We start from the raw sequence: 14,778 nt of genomic DNA, 5'->3' as shown, positions 1-14,778 counted from the left end.
TTGGTATGCTAAACCAGTGAAGACTTTGTTACTGACTCAGAGGCCCTAATTTCATTATGTTTCATAGGAGTTCTTTTATTAAATAATTCAGCATTCTCCAGATGCCTTGTCAGGTCTATGAAAATACTGATAATAGGAGAGAAATACCTGAGGCAGAATTCTCACGAGAAATAGATCCGATTCCATGAAGTACCAAAATCCACACGGTCCGAAACACTGTATTCCAAAGTTTCAGTCAACCCATTTCTATGAATAAAAGAAGCCACACCAGAGCCTGATACGTCAACATTCCAAAGAGACTGTGCTGATTTCCAGGGAGGTGCATTTCCGAATACCATCCCGCATTGGTTTCACGTCACTTATGGTAACTCATTTATGGCTTGGCTAGTCCAGGTTAACTAGCTCTGTACCAGTGCAATGTAGCAGCTGGTGACTTTGGAAAAAAACCCTCTGCTGTCTAAATTCTGTGAAGTGATTGGCATGCACAACTAAGTATCATAGCAAGATAAATCTTGAGCCGATTCCTGTGGAAGCCAGTAGCAAGAAAGGCGTCTGGTTTTATGGTAAAATAAGTAGGTATTTTGGAGAGTAGAAGAATAGGGGTATTTAGGAGGAGGAGAGACTTACTCACAAATCAGTAACAAGAAAATGGTGCCAGCAATATGAATGGAAGCATCTATTTAGACTGTGCTCATGGGCTGTAACAGAGCAAGTTTCTTTGCTTTGTGTACTGGCCTTTTGTTCACATGGAAAATAACGATTCCATTAAATTCTTCTGGAACCAGTAACCTTCTTAAAACTTTTAACCTTTCATCTGTATGGGGTTTACATTCCCTCATAGCTGACCACTATTTTCAAACAAAAACAATAACAAAAAGAATCATAAGGCACAACTGAAGCGAAAGCAAGAAAAAACTTAGTACCTTTTTTTTTTCACTACAATGTAGTATATTTCTTAATGAAGTGAAATTTGGGCAAAACCAACACTTTGCAAAAATGCAGCCCACACATAGATGAGTCCTTATGCATTTAAAGGATTCAGGAATTTTTATTGCTCTCAGACAGGTCTCTGGACAACCAAATCAGTGCACAGCAACAAACAGTTAACAGTCTTTTTAAACTTACACAGAATTAAAGCTAAGGCTTCTATATCTGACCTGTTTCTTCTCTCCTATGAAACACCCATGCAATACCTTTCCACAAAAGTATTTTAAAATCACACATCTCTTTTTAGTAAAGAAACAAATAAAAACTTCAGGATGTGACCCCTAATCAGGAGAAAGGGGCTGTTCTTAGAGTACCCTCTGCATTCAGAGATATTTTATTGTGAAGAAAATTATCCTTGGCTGTCTCTGAACAGTTATTAGCATTTTGGACCCACTTCACAGTTCTAATGGCAGTACAGAGTATCAGATTCATTCACCGTGGCATTTTCAAAGCAGTCACTGAAATTCCCTCTCATCACACGTTGAAATGATTGTGAGTGGAAGAAACCTCCACCTTTATAGATAATTACTTGTTTTTTAGACATGCTATATTCATCAATGCAACCACAGCAGCAAGAGTCCACTTGATAAAGGTACAGTCCTGATCATTTGCACTCTATTTAGGTAATTTCCTAGAGTCTAACATGGGAAATAAAAGAATTAAGCATAACATTTAGCCTAAATCTACAGGGTGTGAGGTGTGTTTCAACCTTCTCTGTTTGTACTCCTTCATGTTTGAGGCTTAAAAGACTTACACCTTTGGCTGTGCTGAATGTAACTGCTTGCAGATTAAAAAATAATGAAAAGAGGAAAGTTACTTGGCTTTCTGTGTGGAGAAAGCTGGTGTGAGTGTCCTATTTACTGAGGATCAAGTTTGAATTGCTGGCTTTTTCGACACTTCCAATTTTTTTCAACACTTTTTATGTAGAGTAAAAGAAGTCCTTAGTTAGAGAAAACCCAACCTGTGGCGATTTGCTCAGAATGGAGTAGCCCAAGAAATGGCTTTAAAAGCAAAACAACAAACACCAAGTGAAGCAGTGCTTCTATGTGAATGTAAGCAGCTCTGTTTGTGGATATCACTGATCTTTGTCATTTGAGATGAATTAATGAATTGCTGTGGGTTGTTTTAGCTTGCCCACCTTCCCACTGGGGACCGAACTGCATCCACACATGCAATTGCCATAATGGAGCTTACTGCAGTGCCTACGATGGGGAGTGCAAATGTACCCCAGGATGGACTGGCCTTTACTGTACACAGAGTAAGTGACTTTTGTCATCCATTCTTGGTCTATAAACGAGTGACAGAACTTTCCTTTGGTGTTTTCACATTTCAGTCGTTGATGTCTTCCCACGCTGCTAAGCATTTTTGGCCCAGAAGATGTAACACGTTACCTCCGCGGTAGCAGGGGAGGCAGCTGCATAAGCACTGGCAGAGTGCTGGCAACTACATTTGAACTCCTCTTTAGCCTTGCTTTAGAGGAAGACAACTTTTGGCTGCGGCTGGGCATCCCTGTGGAAGAGTCTGTCATGTGCACACACAGAATGAATGACTCTGACATTCAGATGCTCCCCCTGCGGATGTGCAGTACTGGCTGTAGTCCATTAATATACTTACCCAGGATGTTTGCATTTTAGTTCTGGAGCAGTTGCTTCACTCCAGTTCTCTTCCCGCTCCTTCTATTGCAGGATGTCCCCTGGGTTTTTACGGGAAGGACTGTGCATTGCTATGCCAGTGTCAGAACGGAGCTGACTGCGACCACATCAGTGGGCAGTGCACCTGCCGCACGGGCTTCATGGGGAAGCACTGCGAGCAAAGTGAGTAGGAATGGCAAGAGTTGGTGCCTAAGAGCAATTACTCAACCCTCAGGGGAGCCTCTGTTTTGGCCAGTGTTTTGATACATCCTCTTTGCTTCAGGGGGAGTCTTAATGGGGTAGATGCTTCAGGAGTTGGACCTGGGCTTTTTCCAGAGAAAACCTGCAGAATTGGTTATGAAGACCTTATCTCTTGCTGTCTTCCCACATCGGCACACGTGTCATATGACGTGACACCAGCCAGATGTCTGGCTCCGCTCATACGACTGCACGGGTTTTCAAGCACGGGGCTCTGAGTAGCCTGGGAGACCTGACAGTCTGGTGGAGAAGGACAATTGGTTCCTATTTTGCCTGTTTCTTTACTGTCTTTTACCCTTTTCTTCTTTTTCGGTTTTCGTTCCTTCCTAATTTCACGGCCTTAGTGGCAGACCCAGTACAAGTAAAGCCAAATCCCAAGTAGAGACAATTCCCTTCTCCTTTTCCCTCTTCCCTTCTCATAGTCTCCCAGATACACAGAGATCCTCTCGAAGCAAATCTTGTCCGTAGGGGTCTGCCACTGGTGACACATTGCCATCTGCTGGCCATGGACAGACAGAGCTTGGGGCTAGGAACGAATGGTAGCGTCCGTGGTGCTGCAGATCTGTAATCCCGATACAGTTAAGAAGCTCTGACTGATTCGAGTTCCTTTTTTCTCTCACACTTGGTGCAGAATGCCCTCAGGGTACATACGGGTATGGATGCCGGCAAATTTGTGACTGTCTGAACAACTCAACGTGTGACCACATCACGGGAACATGTTACTGCAGCCCAGGCTGGAAGGGGGCCAGATGTGATCAAGGTAAAGCCTCCAGCAATCAAATTCTCTTAATTGTTTGATAGGAAATTTGGATTAGCCTATTACATTCCATCTCTGTATCACTCACTAAATTAGTCTGATAAAGCTCGTAGGTTTAAATAGTCCATCCTGTTAAGTGATGTATATTCTGTGGATTTTGTACGTATTCCATGCCTCAGTAAGAGTTCACTGGAGCAAAGCAATCAGTGTAGTTGTGTGAAATACAGAGTCCTTCCTAGAATGTTCTGAGTTGGCAGGGACCCAGAAGGATCATAGGGTCCAACTCCTGGCTCCACACAGGACCAGCCAAGTCAGAGCATGGGACCGAGCGCATCGTCCAGCTGCTTCTTGAACTCAGTCAAGCTGGGTGCTGTGACCACTTCCCTGGGGAGTCTGGAACAGGACAGGACAGCCTTTACAGCGCTGTCCTCTCCAAAAAGGCAGAATTGCTGATGGAGCGAGTGCTTGACCTGCTTTGTGCTTTTGTTTAGAAAATGTTGTTACTTTCTCAAGTCCATGAAAACACCTTTTTCTAGGAAGAACATGAATGTTTCTCCTTAAGGCCAGGAATGTATTCACATCGGTTTCAAACATCATTCAATTGTATTGCCTGATTAAACACAATTAAATTAGCAGAAAGGTTTAGAAGTTAAAAATTGCCTTTAGTTCCTGACACAGAAGCCTCTGAATTCATGCCACATTTTTAATTTCTTTTTTTTAATTTCAGCTGGTGTAATAATAGTGGGAAACTTGAACAGTTTAAGTCGCACCAGTACGGCCATCCCTGCTGATTCTTACCAGATAGGGGCTATCGCAGGCATCATCATTCTTGTCATGGTTGTGCTTTTCCTGCTGGTGCTGTTCATCCTTTACAGACGTAAGCAGAAAGGAAAAGAAAACAATATGCCTGCAGTGACCTACACCCCTGCTCTGAGGGCCATCAATGCAGATTACACCATTCCAGGTAAGTGACATTTAGAAGGTGGGGGTTTTTCTCCATCTCTTCACTTTGCGCTTTTTTAGCTGAGCTCTGAAGGGTTCTCACGTGCCCCTAACAGTGCCCATTTCACCTTTTGGGATGAGCAAGGGTTGCTGTGAGCAGGCGCATACGTGGTTTTGAAAAGGATGTCTACAGTTCTGCCATGGGAGGCTTCCTGGAAGGAGAGGCAGGGGGAAGAGGAAGCCTGAGACACTGCTGTCAGTTGCCTTTCTCGGGGGAGAGAGACCACCCTGGCAGCCGTGACGGTGGACTGGCACAGGGGACCAGTGGGGTGTGATGGCAGATGTACGTGCTTACCTTTCAGCTGTCAGAGACAGTTCAGCCCAGTTCAGAGGAAGCATGGACTTTTCTATTCCTCTGTGGCTACTTAAAAACAGGATTGGAAACGGGCAAAATACAGTTTCTACTGAGACTTTAGTTCCGTGCCAGCAGCTGGACTACACAAAGGCGGCTGCTGTAGCTGTGGCCAGTCAGGATTTCACAGGAGCTGTGGCAAGATCTCCTGGAGAGGCAGGGAGCAGAGAGGCTCGGGTCTGAAACAAGTGAAGGCAAAGAGCAAACCCGGGAGTGACGCAACGGGTACGTGAAACTTCAGGCACTGCTGTCTTCTGCCCACAGCTGTTAAGGCAGGCAGCAGGTGAAGAAGGTGGCAGAAAGAGTTTTCAGAGCCAAGAAGAGCTGTCAGCAAAGGTGGGGGTGCTCTTGAGGCACTAGAGAGTGTTGCTATGAACTTGGTGGTTAAAATTCTCTGTAATTGGGACAGTGACTGCAGAGGCAAAAGAGAGCAAGGAACCTCAGGAGAGAAGTAAGTTAGCAAGTAACATGCTCTTGCTTCAAGTGACCTGTCAGTTCCTGCTCTGTGTCCCTAAATCCGTCAAATGAATGGCAATTTCCTAGGTAGATATTTTCCAGAAACTCTCCATCAGGTTTTGGAATGAGTGCAGAGCTGTAAAAAACATCTCCTCAGAAAGAAATGCCATGTTATTGATAGTTGTTGATTTTCTTTTCTTTTCAGAAGCCATCCCTCACAGTACCAGTGGAAATTCCAACAGTCACTATTTCTCTAACCCCAGTTATCATACTCTGACTCAGTGCGCTACCCCACCTCATGTCAACAACATGGACAGACTGACCCTGGCAAAGGTAGAGCATCAAAATCTCAGTGCTCCTCTGTCAATTAGCTTCTAGTATATTTCATTTGGTTCCATCATGTTTCACGTTTGGTTTCTTTTTGTGGTGGGTTGACCCTGGCTGGAGGCCGATCTGTAGCTCCCCTCCACAGCTGGAGAGGGGAGAAAAGATATAACCAAAAGCTTATGAGTTGAGATAAGAGCAGGGAGAGATCATTCCACAGGTAACATCATGGGCAAAACAGCCGCAACGCGGAATAAAATGCATCTAATTTCTTACCAAATCAAAAGAGACTGGGATAATGAGGTATAAAACCAAATCTTCAAACACCTCCCCTCACCTCTTCTTCCTGGCCTCAACTTCATTCACAAATTCTTTGCCACCTGCCCCTGAGTGGCACAGGACGGGGGCAGAATGGGGATTGTGGCCAGTTAATCACACATTGTCTTTGCCGCTCCTTCCTCTTCGGGCAGAGGACTCCTCACATGCTTCCCCTGCTCCAGTGCGGGGTCTTTCCCACATCAGACAATCCTCCATGAATTTCTCCAACATGAATCCTTACCATGGGGGCTACAGCTCTTCACCAACTGCCCCGGTGTGGCTTACATGTGGCTCAGACCTCCAGGGACAGACTGCTCCAGCCTGCTTCCTCACAGAGCCACAGGTTGCCCCAGGGAAACCTGCTGAGGCATGGGCTCCTCTGTCCACGGGCTGCAGGTCCTGCCAGGAGCTTGCTCTAATGCAGGCTTTCCATGGGGTCACAGCCTCCTTCAGGTGTGTCCACCCGCTCCAGCATGGAGCTGCAGCTGGGATCTCTACTCGGCATCATCTTCCTCCTGGGCTGCAGGAGGACTGCCTGCTTCACCTTGGTCTTCTCCATGGGCTGCTGGGGAATCTCACCTCGGGTGCCTGGAGCACTTCCTCCCCCTCCTTCTTCCCTGGCCTTGGTGTCTGCAGAGTTTCTTCATCTTCTCACTCCCTTCTCTGGCAGCAAGAAGTGTCTGCCTGTGGGTTTTTTTCCTTCTGAAACATCCTATCACAGAGGTGCTGCCACCATCGCTGATGGGCTCGTCGCTGGCCAGCGGTGGGTCCATCCTTGAGCTGTCGGGTATTTACTCTGTCAGACGTAGGGGAAGCTTCTAGGAGCTTCTTGCAGAAGCCACCCCTGGCCCCCCACCGCTACCAAAACCTGGCCACGCAAATCCAAACCACTTTGCCTGATTAGCACCTGGAAATCCTGTAACTTCCCATCAGTTTCAGTTTCTGTTATCTGTCTTCCTTTGAATTAGGCCAAAACCAATCAGCTGTTTGTGAACCTTAAAAACGTGGAACCTGGAAAACGAGGAACTGTCATGGACTACGCGGGAACATTGCCTGCAGACTGGAAACATGGTGGCTACCTCAACGAGCTTGGTAAGAAGGAGGAGAGCGTGAATGGGATTCACTGTAATTTTTTGGCAAAATTACTTTGATTAAATAGGTGTGGGGTTGGGTGAATCCTTTTTTTTAATCCCCACCACACAGAATCAACTCTTTTTGAAGTAGTTTCTCATCATCTGGGCTGCTGCAGATGTAAATTGTAGCAGCATCTTCCCAGCTAAGCCTCCTGTCTGCTAAAACACAGCACATTGTCCCTCAAAAGAAAATTCCTGAGAAGGGGTGAGAATTTCTGTATCCTGTTGACACTTCATCCTTTCCCAATCTCAAGCATCCCAAAGGCTGGATCACACTCCTCATGTCTCTGCCCAGTGAAAGCCTTAGAAGGGACTCTGAGTGCCATTATTCTTTAGATGATTGAATTACCTTCATTTCTAGTCCTTCTCACTGTCAGGTTCTGGGGATCAGGTGCAGCATCAGAAGCAGTCTGCAGCAGGATTTTTCCCTGCCCATCCCCAGCCTTGGTCTAACAACAGCTCCGCCCGAGACCCGGGGTTTTTAAGAAAACAGTTTAACGCTCAGAGTTCAGCTTTACATTTTCTTAGAGCAGATGTACCAGCACTTGGGACTTCTGAGAGATCCCAGCTGTGGCTACCCCACTGCATGGGGAGATTCTGGAAGACTGGAGGAATGCTGATGTTATGCCTGGTTTCTAGAAGGTGCAGTGGGATTGCTTGGGTAGCTCTAGGCTTGTGACCTGGGTGTCAGGCTTGGCAAAAACAGCAGGACAGCTGACATGAGACCTAGTAAATAAAGATGGAGTAGGAATAAATTTAGTTGGTTTAGGTCTCCTCGAATAACCTAATTTTGTTCTTGGAAACTGTGTATTTTGTTTAGAGAGAGACTGTCTAGAGAAAGTTCCTTTAGACTGCTGTAATGCTTGTAACAGAGTACCATGATGCAATCTGATTAAAAACTCAGCACTTCCTAATGTCAGGCTCTTGGGACGAATTAGTAACCAGGCAGGTGCCAAGTCTCTGATGACAGCTGGGAGGCATCGCTGGTTGCCAACGCTCGAACTGGTATTTGTATCAAGAGAAAGATGTCACTAAATGCAAACAACTGCAAAGCTGCTGATGGAAGCATCAGGTGTTCAGAGTATTCCTGCAGACCGAGGGACTGGAACTGACTTACCTGGGACAACACAGTGGAAGTGATTAACTTTGGAAGCAAAATACCAAGAGTCAGAGTGAACTGGACATACCCTGAGATGTTCAGGTCAGGATGGCAGGCCTTGCTGGTGGATATGGTTTATCCAAACAGAACATGCGCTTTAGGCAACAGGAGTTCTTTGGCTCATTGAAGAGTAACTGGGGGAAACGTAACGGCCTGTCATGTGTGTGAGGTCAGACAAGAAAATCTCAATGGCCTGTGAGGACCTTACCCACCTCCGCTGTTCAGGAAGATACTGTATAAAAGTATGTCAGCAAATAGTTCAAATGCTTCTATAACCCTGTCACAGAGCTTGTAAGAGAACTGTTCTGCTAAGGTAGAAATTAGTCCCAGAGTAGTTTTTTAGTTTGAAAGTTGTAAGCCAGTTGCTTTGATTTGATTGTAAAACTTCTCTGTTTTTTATATTTTTTTTGTCAGGTGCTTTTGGACTTGGTAGGGGATATCTGGGAAAGTCCCTGAAAGGTGAGCTTGTTTTCTCAATGAATTTAGATGAAAATGTGTAGACATTCTGTTTACTCTTCCAAATTACCTTTGGTTTCTGTGTAACTGTAAAATAATTTGGCACTAAAGGATTCCTAGGCAATGAATCAATGTCTGAACTTTGTTTGTTTGCCTTTTTTGAGGGAAGGGTTTAAAAAAACCTCCACAAACCAAGTCCCCTGTGTGTCAGGCACATCAGGTTTTTCAGGAGTGCTTCACTTATCAAGTGTGTCTACCCTAGAGAGCAGAAGAGGGATGGCCCTTGAATTAAGCTTAGTTAGCCAGGCGTGGGTGAAAGGCTTTAAGAGAGCCAAGTCTTCTTGCAGCCGGTATGGTCAGTGTAGGGCTGCAGGACTGCAAGCCCGCAGTGCTCCCACATCCGCTGCAGCCTCTGGGGAGGGTGAAAACCAATTCTGCACATTCCTGGGGAAGGGACAGGTGGGTGGCCAACCTGCCTGCAAAAGGGGTGCCCAGGTGAAGCACCTCCTGCAGCAGGTTGCTGAGCTGCAGGAGGCAGTGAGAAGGCTGTGTAACATCAGTGGGCCTGAGAAGGAGTCCCATAGCTCGTTCTAAGGAGAGTCGGCAGCCAAACAGCCAAACACTCCCTCCCTGGCGCACACCAAAGGGAGGGGGTCCAGTAATGCAAAAGAATGGAAGCTTGGGACTTCAGGGACCAGAAGGAAGAAGAGACCTCCCTCAAAGCCTGAGGTGCCCGTGCAGAACCACTTCACTGCACTGCCTCCTGAAGAAGTCAGACCTGCCGCCATCGGGAGAGAGACTGGAGCTGAGGAAGGCCGCCCAATCAACAACCAGGCAGCAACCAGCATGACTGAGAAAATGTGATGGGTGATGGTAGTAGGTGGCTTTTCTGAGAGGTACAGAGCCACCCATTTGTTGACCCGATGCAGTCTCTAGAAAGGTGTGCTACTTATCAAGGGCACAGGTGGGGGATGTCACCGAGAGACTACCAAGCTTCATACGGTCCATTGACCATTATCTGCTGCTGTTGTTTCATTTGGGCACCAGTAATTGAGCCAGGAGCAGCCTGAGGAGCATCAGGAAGGATCACAGAGCCCTGGGAGTGGCAGTGAGGGACTCCAGAGCACAAGTTTTTCACCAGTACTCCTGGTCACATGGAAGCGGTATGAAAGGGCTGGTCCGCTCTAGCAAGTCAGCCAACGGTTGCGGCACTGGTGCCACAGTCAGACCTTTGGCTACTTAGACTGTGGGACTCATTTTGAGAAAACTGCTCTGCTGGGGGCTGATGGGGTTCATCATCCCCCTATGATGGGGTTCATAGGTAACAAACAAGAGGAGCTAGAGATGTGCACATGCCTGCAGGGCTGCGATCTTACTGGCATCACGGAGACACAATGGAATGGCTTCTGTGACTAGAGTGCTGGAATGGAAGGACAGGCGCTTTTCAGAAAGGACAGGCAGGGGAGAGGTGGGTGGGTTTGTTGTCCTCCTTGTCAGTGACCAGGTGGGCTGCGTGGAGCTCCGCCTGGGGCTGCATGAGGAGCTGACCAAGAGCTTCCAGGTCAGGATTAAAAGGAGCGCAGGAAGAGGGGACATTATAGTGGGTGTCTGCTACAGGCCAACCGCCCAGGAAATTCGCGTAGATGAGGCTTTCTATAGACAGGTAGGAACAGTCCCAAGTTCACAAGCCTTGGTCCTCATGGAGGACCTCAACCACCCCAGTATCTGTTGGCAGGACAACGCAGCATGGCTTAAGTAATACAGGACATTCTTGGGATGCGTTGATGACGACTTCCGTCTCAGGGTGGTAGAGGTGTCGAAAGTAGAGCTGCAGTGCTGGAACTTGTTCTCACCAACAAGGAGCGGCTTGCAGGGAATATAAAGCTCAAAGGTAGTCTTGGTTGCAGTGACCATGAAATGTTGGAGTTCTAGATCCTCAGGGAAGTAAGGAGGGTGCACAGCAAGCGCACTACCCTGGACTGCAGCAGAACATACTTTGACCTCTTCAGGGACCTGCTCAGTAGAGTACCATGGAACGAAGCCCTGGAAGGACCAGGGGCCCAGGACAGCTGGTTAGTATTCAAGGACTGCCTCCTTCAAGCTCTGGAGAGATGCAGCCCAACAAATGTGCCAGGAGGCCTGCCTGGATGAACAAGGCGCTCCTGGGCAAACTCAGACAGAGAAAGGAAGCCTACAGAGGGTAGAAGCATGGGCAGGTAGTCTAGGGGGAATAACGAGAAACTGTTCCAACAGCCAGGGATCAGGTTAAGAAAGCTAAAGTGCTGACAGAATTAAATCTGCCCTGAGACATCAAGGGCAACATCAAAAGCTTCTATATCTCCATCAGTGACAAAATGAGGGTGAGAGGAAAAATTGGGCTTGTCTCCAGAAGGAAACAGAAGACACAGTTACCCAGGATCTGGAGAAGGCTGAGGTACTTCATGACTTTTTGCCTCAGTCTTTTCTGGCAAGTGCTCAAGCCACAGTGCCCAAGTCACAGAAAGTGAAAGCACGTGAAGTACAGTGTCCAGCTCTGAGCTCCCCAGTAAAAGACACTGAGCTGCTGAAGTGAGGCCAGGGGAGGGCTACAAAGGTCACCGCAGGGCTGGAGCACCTCTCCTACAAAGACAGGCTGAGAGAGTTGGGCTTGTTGCGCCTGGGGAAGAGAAGGCTCTGGATATTCTGTAGCAGCCTTTCACTACCTAACCGGGAGGGGGCTACCAGAAATCTGGAGAGGGGCTGTTTACAAGGGCATATAGTGAAAGGATAAAGGTAATGGCCTTAACCTGAAAGAGGTTAGATTTAGATCAGGTATTAGGTTGGAATTCTTCTCTGAGGGGGTGGTGAGGCCCCGTCACAGGCTGCCCAGAGAAGCGGTGGCTGCCCCCTTCCTGGCATTGTTCAGGGCCAGGCTGGATGGGGCTTTGGGCAACCTGGTCTAGTGGAGGGTGTCCCTTCCCATGGCAGGGCGCTGGAACTAGATGTGCTTTGAGGTCCCTTCCAACCCCAACCACTCTGGGATTATCTGTATTGAATGCCAGCTACTATTCTAACCAGAATTGACAGTTCTCAGACTGCAACAGGAATTTGCTGATGACAAGACCAAGGGCCATAAACAAGTATAGCAGTAGAAGTGGATTCATTAAGGACTGTCTAACCATTTGGAAGTGCTATGACTGGTTTCCATTTAAATATTTGATGGGGAGTGACTTGTTAGAACTCAACACCCTGTTTAGCATCAATGTCCATACTACTAGCATGCTTGAGAGAAACACGTGTTTTTCTTGTTGCAGATCTAGTGAAGAACTCCGAATATAATTTAAGTAATTGCTCGTTAAGTAGTTCTGAGAACCCCTACGCTACTATAAAAGACCCACCAGCTCTTGTCCCCAGAAGTTCAGAATGCGGCTATGTGGAAATGAAGTCCCCGGCACGCAGGGACTCCCCGTATGCTGAGATCGCTGGCTCTGCTTCAGCCAATAAGAACGTTTATGAAGTTGGTAAGTGCAAAATGTACTTCTCGATGTTGAAGGTTAAGAACAAAGAGCACAGGACTTTTTCCTTTGAGCCAGGTTAATCAAAACACATTAAAAAATCAGTTAAAAAAGCGATACGTTCAGGTTCTGTTTTCTGCTCCACCCATCTAACCACGTCTTTTCCAGGGAAGTGGTAGAGTTCACAAGGACAGAGCTTTAAATACCTTCAGCTCTGATCTCTAACCTAGAGAGAGCGCTCAATTTCCCTGGTTTGAAGGCCTGTCTTTAAACAACAGCGTAAGCTAAGCATTTGATCGCACTCTATTTTAGGCTGTTGTGGTGGTTGCACCTTGACTGGAGGCCGGGTTCCCAGCAAAGACACTCTTCTCACTCCCCTTTTCAGCTGGGGGAGAAAATACCTCTTGAGAGGCTTAGGAGTGGAGATAAGGACAGGGAGAGATCATTCCGCAATCAGCGTCACAGGCAGAACAGACTCAACAGGGAATTGAAAAAACCCATCTTACCACACTCACATGCACAGAAACCAGGGTAGAATAACGAGAAGTGCAACCAAATCCTAAAAGGCCTGTCCCTGCCTCTCCCTTCTTCAAAGACTCAACTTTATTCATTATTTCTCTCCCTTCCTCCTCGCTGAGGTGTCACAGGGGGGTGGCAGAATGGGGGTTTCCATCAGTTCCTCATAAGTAATCTTCCTTCTTAGCGGGAAAGGGGGGGTGGGCATTCCTTACACTCTTCCCCTGCTCCAGCATGGGGTCCTCCACAAACTTCTTCAACATCAGTCTTTTCCCACGGGGCTCCATCTCTTCACCAGCTGTCCCAGTGTGGGTCACTGCTATGGAGTACAGTCATAAAATCATAGAATGTCTCTGAGTCTCTCAGGCCCACACTGCTCCATCCTGGTCCCCCACAGAGTCACAAGTCCCCCCAGAAAACATGCTGTGGCCTGGCGCCTGTCTCTGCATAGGCTGCAGGTCCTGCCAGGAGCTTGCTCCAACACAGGTCACTACATCTTCTACATGTGTCTCCCCGCTTCAGCCTGGGGCCTCTCCATGGGCTGCAGGAAGCATCTCTGCTCCCCATCATCTTCAGTGGGTGGCAAGGGGACAACCTGTTCCCCATGCTCTTCTCCATGGGCTGCAGGGGAATCTCTCCTGTGGCACCTGGAGCGCCTCCTCCTCCCCTTCTTCACTGACCTTAGTGTCTGCAAAGTTTCTTCCATCTTCTTACTCCCTCCTCTGGTGGCAAAAAGCGTCCACTGGTGGGTTTTTTCCTTAAATATGTGACCACAGAGAGGCTCTGACTGGTGCTGATGGGCTCGGCCTTGGTCAGCGGCGGATCGGTCCTTGAGCTGGTTTGGCCATGCAGACCCACAGCAGCAGTTAAGTACTGAACACAGCTGGAGTAAGTTTATGGGAGGGATAGAAAGAATCTGTTTCCTCTTCTTGACATGAAAACCAGCATCTTCCCTCCCAGAGGCTGTATTTCACTGACAGGGGCCCTATCGAGTTCCTGCGCTACTGTGGCTGGTGTAGTTCCAGAAAACTTGGGGGTCTGGTAGAATCCTCCTTAGCCCAATGCTCTCTAGGCTGGAATAAAGTCTATGTCTTCTGTCATAGGATACCATTTGCCTTTTCTGTCCCCAATTAGACATTCCTCCAAAACCCACCATTTCTCCCAACATTTCTAAGGATTTTTATAAAAACTAATTATAAATTCATTATAAAACTAATTAAAAGCCCCAAATTTGCTTGGTGGGTGGGTTTTTTAAGTTTGTGTTTCTTGTTGGGGGGTTTTGTTTGGTTGGTTTTGTTTATGCACAGACAAAGCACACTTGCTTCTGTCAGGAAATGTACTTGTGGCAGGGCCCTGCTGCAAACCCACAGGTGTAACTTAGTGTAAAGCCAAAGCACCGTAATATCCCTCTTTGTTCCCACACCTGCCTTGTGACAAGAAATACTGAAGCAGAGAAGAGAGGATCTTTTGTAATGCAAACTGAAGTGTAACCCCGCGTTTGTTTCTGTTTGCTGCTTCTAGTGTTGAATGCATCTTCTCTCTTTTATCACAGAACCTACATTGAGTGTTGTCCAGGGAGCACTCAGCAGCACCGGACGTTTCAGCCAGGATCCGTATGATCTGCCAAAAAACAGCCACATTCCATGTCATTATGACTTGCTACCAGTTCGAGACAGCCCCACATCCTCACCGAAAGAGGTCGGCAGTGAATGACCCCAAAAGCTGATGTGTAGCACAGTGGGACTCACGGGGCAAAGTGGCAGGACTGTGCTCCTTCCTCTAGTTTCCTTCCCATCAGATTTGGTTCCAAATCTGTCCAGCAGACAGCTGCTGTACATGAAACAGAATCTCAGTGTGAGTTTTGTATTGTGTCTACAAGTGACAGATGGACAAATGCCACACTCTGGGGATCCTGGTCGTTCTTTTTTTCATGGC

General features: G+C 47.2%; 1 protein-coding gene across 1 annotated transcript in view; it reads left to right on the top strand.

The window, feature by feature from the left end:
- The window catches only part of MEGF10 (multiple EGF like domains 10), a gene marked incomplete at both ends in the record, with an annotated part of 74,764 nt that extends 60,208 nt beyond the window's left edge, over nt 1-14,556 (top strand). The window contains 9 exons of the mRNA XM_084278830.1: nt 2,117-2,245; nt 2,673-2,801; nt 3,508-3,636; nt 4,361-4,597; nt 5,649-5,776; nt 7,054-7,177; nt 8,792-8,836; nt 12,127-12,333; nt 14,396-14,556. Coding sequence (XP_084134956.1) covers nt 2,117-2,245; nt 2,673-2,801; nt 3,508-3,636; nt 4,361-4,597; nt 5,649-5,776; nt 7,054-7,177; nt 8,792-8,836; nt 12,127-12,333; nt 14,396-14,556 — 1,289 coding nt within the window. The remainder of the gene's footprint in view (nt 1-2,116; nt 2,246-2,672; nt 2,802-3,507; nt 3,637-4,360; nt 4,598-5,648; nt 5,777-7,053; nt 7,178-8,791; nt 8,837-12,126; nt 12,334-14,395) is intronic.
- Between the last annotated feature and the right edge of the window lie 222 nt (nt 14,557-14,778).

The sequence above is a fragment of the Gallinula chloropus genome (genome assembly GCF_964237585.1).
Source record: "Gallinula chloropus genome assembly, chromosome: Z".
NCBI lineage: Eukaryota > Metazoa > Chordata > Aves > Gruiformes > Rallidae > Gallinula > Gallinula chloropus.
This window is presented reverse-complemented; position numbering and strand designations above follow the sequence as displayed.